General features: G+C 43.1%; 1 protein-coding gene across 4 annotated transcripts in view; it reads left to right on the forward strand.

Moving 5' to 3' along the window:
- TIAL1 (TIA1 cytotoxic granule associated RNA binding protein like 1) overlaps window positions 1-5,845 on the forward strand; it is an 18,694-nt gene that overhangs the window by 8,688 nt on the left and 4,161 nt on the right. For all 4 annotated transcript variants that reach the window (XM_025200185.1, XM_006020539.2, XM_025200186.1 and 1 more), the window contains exons 6-10: window positions 1,186-1,294; window positions 1,595-1,690; window positions 1,771-1,855; window positions 2,140-2,263; window positions 2,750-2,889. In XM_025200185.1, coding sequence (XP_025055970.1) covers window positions 1,186-1,294; window positions 1,595-1,690; window positions 1,771-1,855; window positions 2,140-2,263; window positions 2,750-2,889 — 554 coding nt within the window. The remainder of the gene's footprint in view (window positions 1-1,185; window positions 1,295-1,594; window positions 1,691-1,770; window positions 1,856-2,139; window positions 2,264-2,749; window positions 2,890-5,845) is intronic.

Below are 5,845 nucleotides of genomic sequence, written 5' to 3' on the forward strand. Positions count from 1 at the left end.
CCCAAAAAAAAAAACCCTCACCAAAAAAACACCCAACAAGAATTCAGGTGTTTTTCTTTTTCATAGGAGCTAAAGCTCTTGCAGTTCAGTTATCTTTTCTCTTAAGAGAAAATTAATTATTCTAAAATGACTTGGTTCTTCTTGGATATCTCCCCCTTCCTGTATCATATTTAAGACTCTCACTCTTGCCTTAAGGGACTTTGGGCCCAACCCTGCAAGGTGTTTAGTGACTTTTCTTTGTGGGAGAGAAAGTAGTTAGAACCTCTTGAAAGTGTTTAGCACACTGCAGGGTCAGTAATCTGTTGCTGCCCTTTCTTTTCTCTTTAAATTCCTCCCAGCCTTTTATGCTACTTTTTCTCGCTTTCTTTGCATTGCATCATCTTTATAACATTAGGGAGATCCTACTAGACCCTTAAAGAGCCTTTCAACTTGTGCATGCACTGCTTCTCTATTAAAAAAAATCATTCTCACAATTAACTTCTGTTTATAATGGTTATTAGTGGTGAGCCCCAGTACAAGTAGTGTCTGCACTTACCGTACAGTTCAACCTTTGTCCTGTGTTTCATAGCAGAGCCTCAGGATTGAAGAAAGGCCATGCACTTACCTGAATTCAATTAAAAAATGTTGCTTAAGTATACTACACTTTCAATGCTGTGGTATTAGCAGCTCTTAAAATGACTAGTTCCCCTCATTATTCAAGGCTTCCAAGCAGCCCTTTCACAGCTGCTTCCCCTTTACTCTTCATCCAGTTAAATGGAATATATTTAATTACAAGATGGATACAATTACTGTGCAGTTAACCACAGGAGTTCAGTTAAGTTACGAAGTAGAAAGTGGGCCTGAAAAAATGCTTTGTATTTGAGTGGTTTATCTGGTTAACCAATATGCAGATAACCAGAGTTGGTTACAATGCAAGCCATAAGTATTAAACCTGGACTCGCAACATGTTAAGCATTATTGCCATGTATCAGGTAAGTGGAGAACTCCTGTACTGCAGCTTTTTATGCTGAAACTTCTTTATCTTGAATGCTGGATAAACTTGAGTAGTAAGTGGTCTTGCTGTTGTGTGTAAATTGATCCTAATGACAACTAAGTTAATTCTCGGAAGTAATAGGCTGTATGCACTTCGTCACCTTCTCTCTTGTTTACACTTATTGAAATTTTTTAAATTTTGCTCTCCTTCAGGATGCAGAAAACGCAATTGTGCACATGGGAGGCCAGTGGTTGGGAGGCCGTCAGATTAGAACTAACTGGGCAACACGAAAACCACCAGCACCTAAAAGTACACAAGAAAGTAAGACTTCATATGTTATCCTATTTTTTGCTCTTCAGTATATATGGACTTTTTAGTATCAACTATGTAACATTTTTGTTTAGGAGTAACCTAACAACCAAATTCACTTCATTCCTAATTCAAAATATTTGACGTTCAGCCCTTAAATAATAAAGGCCTCATGAATCAAGTCCACTGTAGGTTTTTTCCACTGGTTTTTTCCTTTGAAAATGTAGGATGCATATGCCAAATATATAATTCTGTACAAAATAATTGAAAACAGATTCGAGCCTTCTGTGTTTTTTTTCCTTCTAAATATAGATAGCACAAAACAACTGAGATTTGAAGATGTAGTAAATCAGTCAAGTCCAAAAAATTGTACTGTTTACTGTGGAGGAATTGCCTCTGGATTAACAGGTATTATTATTTCACTCATTTTTTGTTTTTTGTTCTTTTTGTGCACCAAAATAACTAATAAAACATTGCATCTATTGTAGATCAACTTATGAGACAAACATTTTCACCATTCGGACAGATCATGGAAATAAGAGTTTTTCCAGAGAAAGGTTACTCATTTGTCAGGTAAGGCTATTACTGAAAATGTAGTTACTGTTAATTTCTTACATGCATCATATCTTCAATATGTATTTGAAGATACTCCAAATACTGTCACTGTTGAAGTATATGTTCATAGGAAAATTTGGAGCTTTAAACATCTCATTATGCATTTGGATCTCAGAAGATGAAGGCCTATAAACTGTCATAGTTGAAACAAGCTATGTCCATTTACTGCGATGGTGGCTTTTAACGTTAAATTAAAACTTTGTCGGAGTAGTATGGGCTTCATTTCTGTTTGTCCTCTCTAGGTTTTCAACCCACGAAAGTGCTGCACATGCAATTGTTTCAGTTAATGGAACTACGATTGAAGGACATGTTGTTAAATGCTATTGGGGTAAAGAATCCCCTGACATGACTAAAAACTTCCAACAGGTAACTAAAATTTAACCTATTAGGAAAATTCGTTTAGTGTTTCACAGAAACAATGGAGTGTAAAAACTGATGTGTTCCTATAGATGACCCTCACTAGTTTGTGAATCATTCTGAATTAGATAGTAAAGTTCTTAGTGAAATCGCATGTTTAGTCATCTTTGTTTATGTAACCTAGTTGATCAGGTTGGGCTTGTGGTTTTGCTAAAATATCACGTCTGTATGACTCAAGTGTGGGAGTGACTTTGGGGGTAAAAAATCTAGTTGTTATAGTTATGAGGACTAGGTAAAGCTCCAGCTAACTAGTTTAATACTGCAACCTTAATTTTAATTCCAGTATTGCAGAAGCAATTTTTTTCCTTATTTTTCTGTTAAAACTAAAAAACTGATTTCAGCCAGGATAGTTAATTCCATAGGTTAAATATTTGATCTTGTCAGTAAACATATAACTTACGCTGTCCATAGAACCATAATTTTTTTTTTCCTTAGGTGGACTACAGTCAGTGGGGACAGTGGAGTCAAGTGTATGGAAATCATCCTCAGTATGGGCAATACATGGCTAACGGGTGGCAAGTACCATCATATGGAATGTATGGCCAAGCATGGAATCAACAGGGATTTGGAGTAGAGTAAGTAGTTATACATGTCTTGAAAGCTTGAAAAATATACTTCTAAAATACTTCTCTAGGAATTCTAGATCTGCAGTGCTCCCCACTTCAGACTTCTTAGCATCAGCACTGATCTTGGCTTAAGCTTTGCAAGCCAAGGTCTGTGTGTTGAGAAGTTTAAGTCTTCTGGAGAGAGTGCTGGAGCACTGAGACTTAAACTTCATTTAGTGTGCTGTGCACAAGAACTTTCCAAGATTAAAGGTGGCTTCTATTCTTGACTTTGTGACTATGCCAGAGCTTTCTGAAACTTGAGTTGGAAAACTTGAAGATGGACTTCTGGGCATTGAAAAAATCTGTAGCTTAGGGTATTTGTAAGGAATTGTAATGCTGTGTGATTCAGAACCACTTATTTGATCAGATGCTAACTGAGGGCTAACAGCTGTGTGTCTAACCTTTTTTTATATCCTTTACACAAGATTTATAAAATTGCAAGTTCAAATTGTCTTAATTGTATAACATCTTTACTGCAGTAGTGCTCAAAATATGGCCTGTGGGCCAGTTCCAGCCTACAGAGCTGGGTCATTCAGTCTGTGGGTCTCCCATGAGTCTAAAAGTTTGGCAGTGTGAATTGATGAGGTTCTTTGAGCTCTGCAGCAGTTGATGCTGCCCCTGCTCCAACACCACTACTTTTTTTGGACTTGTGGGGAACCCCATGGACTAGATAACGTGGCCCTGGCATGCAGCCCATTCATTCAGCACACTCTCCAGAAACATTAAGCACCATTGCTTTACAGGACTTGACAGTAGCATTTTCACCATGGACTTGCTAGCATTCTTCTTCCCACCAAAGCACTTAAATTATGCCCATCTTTTTTGTCTTATGGCTGATGTTGACAGGAATGTCATAGTTCTAGGAGAGTAGTGTTAACTCCTGCTACAAAATCAGTTAAGGTCACCTTTGCTATGTACCACTGTGTTTTTCTTCATGAAAAACTTCAGTTTATTGAAGTAGCTACAGGCTGACTGTTGTAGTGTTATTTCCATTTAAAATAAAACCATAGAAACTTCTGTAAGTTTGTAGAACAGCATGTAGGAGCTGCATCAGGCATTTATGTAATAGCTGCATTCCCTTGCTGTATAGGGAACTGTTGAATTAAATTTTTTTTTGATGCTATATCCTGTTGTAATTTTTCTCCTACTTAATAGGAAAAGTGCAGTATAAATTACTGACTTGGTAGCATTAAGTTGCACTGAAGGGGCTAACAGCTATTTAAAGGAATTGAATAATGACTCTTGAGTTAAACAAGGTTGCCAGGAAAACTTAGTTTTAACATGTAATGGGTAGGTAGGCCTGTGCAAATTGGGAAGTATTCGATTTGGATTCAGCCGATTCAGAGGACACTGACTCGATTCGGTGAGTCGAATCACTGTCCCCATTCAATTTGGCTGAATTGGAATCAGAGATTTGGTGCTGATTCGGATCGGCCGGGGAGAGGCAGGCACAGCCAGGCGGCTGCAGGTTGTCCCACAGCTCCTCCAGCTGTGCCTGCCTCTCCTCAGGTGGGGGGAGCTGCAAGAGAAGCCTCCATGGCTGCCCTGCCCGGCCCCACCCCCTGCCTGACCCCAGCCTAGTCCTGGCACTTAAAGTCCCACACTCACTGGGTGCCGCAGAGGTTGTGGGGGCTCTGGGGCATCCTGGCAGAGCCGCTGCCCCTGATGGCCCTCCTGACTGGCCCCAGCAGTCCAGGAATAAAAAAAAAAAAAAATCAAACCCAAAAAACAAAACCGTACCGCACTCACTGGCAGTGGGGACTCTGGGGCCACGTGGGAGAGCCCCCCTGCACAGTCACCACTCCCCAATCGCCCTACCCATCCCCAACATGCCAGCGATTTAAAGGGGAAAAAAAAGCCCTGCACTCACTGGCTGGAGCAGCAGTGATTGGGGCCTCTGGGTACTCGTGGCAGAACCCCCTTGCGCAGGGAGGCAGTGGGGATTGTCCCATCCTGTGAGGCACCTGCATAGCAGCTGCCTCATGCTCTGGATGCAGCGCACCTCAGCAGGGCACAGCACACTGTCGGGGAGCTGGGGCAGCTCCACGTCAGCTGGAGCCCGGCACCTCACGGCCCCAGCACCCTGCCAAGCCCTGCTGCACCCATGCCATGCTGCCCCGCTTTGCACGGGGTTAGGGGCACTGCCACGAGTGCCCAGAGGCCCCGTCTCCACTGCCAGAGCTGGTGAATGCAGGGCTTTTTTTTTTTTTTTTTAATTGCTGGAATGCTGGGACTGGGCAGTGGGGGAGTGCGGGGGTCTCTGCCACGTGGCCCCAGAGCCCCCGCAGCTGCTGATAGTGCTGGTGAGTGCATAGATTCATAGATGTTAGGGTCGGAAGGGACCTCAATAGATCATCGAGTCCGACCCCCTGCATAGGCAGGAAAAAGTGCTGGGTCTAGATGACCCCAGCTAGATGCTTATCTAACCTCCTCTTGAAGGCCCCCAGGGTAGGGGAGAGCACCCCCTCCCTTGGGAGCCTGTTCCAGACCTTGGCCACTCTAACTGTGAAGAAGTTCTTCCTAATGTCCAGTCTAAATGTGCTCTCTGCTAGCTTGTGGCCATTATTTCTTGTAACCCCCGGGGGCGCCTTGGTGAATAAAACCTCACCAATTCCCTTCTGTGCCCCCATGATGAACTTAACCTGCAGTGCAGGTTTTTTGTGTTTTGTTTGTTTTTTGATTCCTGGGCTGCCCGGGGGGGAGCATCAGGGGCAGGGCCGGGGAGGGAGCAGTGATCGGGGAGCAGGGGCTGTGCGAAGGGTCTCTGCCAGGATGCCTCAGAGCCTCCACAGCCCCTGCTGCAGCTGGTGAGTGCGGGGATTTTTTTTTTTTCTTCTAAAGTGCCGGGACTAGGCTGGGGCCAGGCAGGACTACCATGGGGGCTTCTTCCACAGCTCCCCCTGTCTAAGGGGAGGGCGGGGCGACA

Source organism: Alligator sinensis, unplaced genomic scaffold (assembly GCF_000455745.1).
Source record: "Alligator sinensis unplaced genomic scaffold, ASM45574v1 scaffold527_1, whole genome shotgun sequence".
NCBI classification, from domain to species: Eukaryota; Metazoa; Chordata; order Crocodylia; family Alligatoridae; genus Alligator; species Alligator sinensis.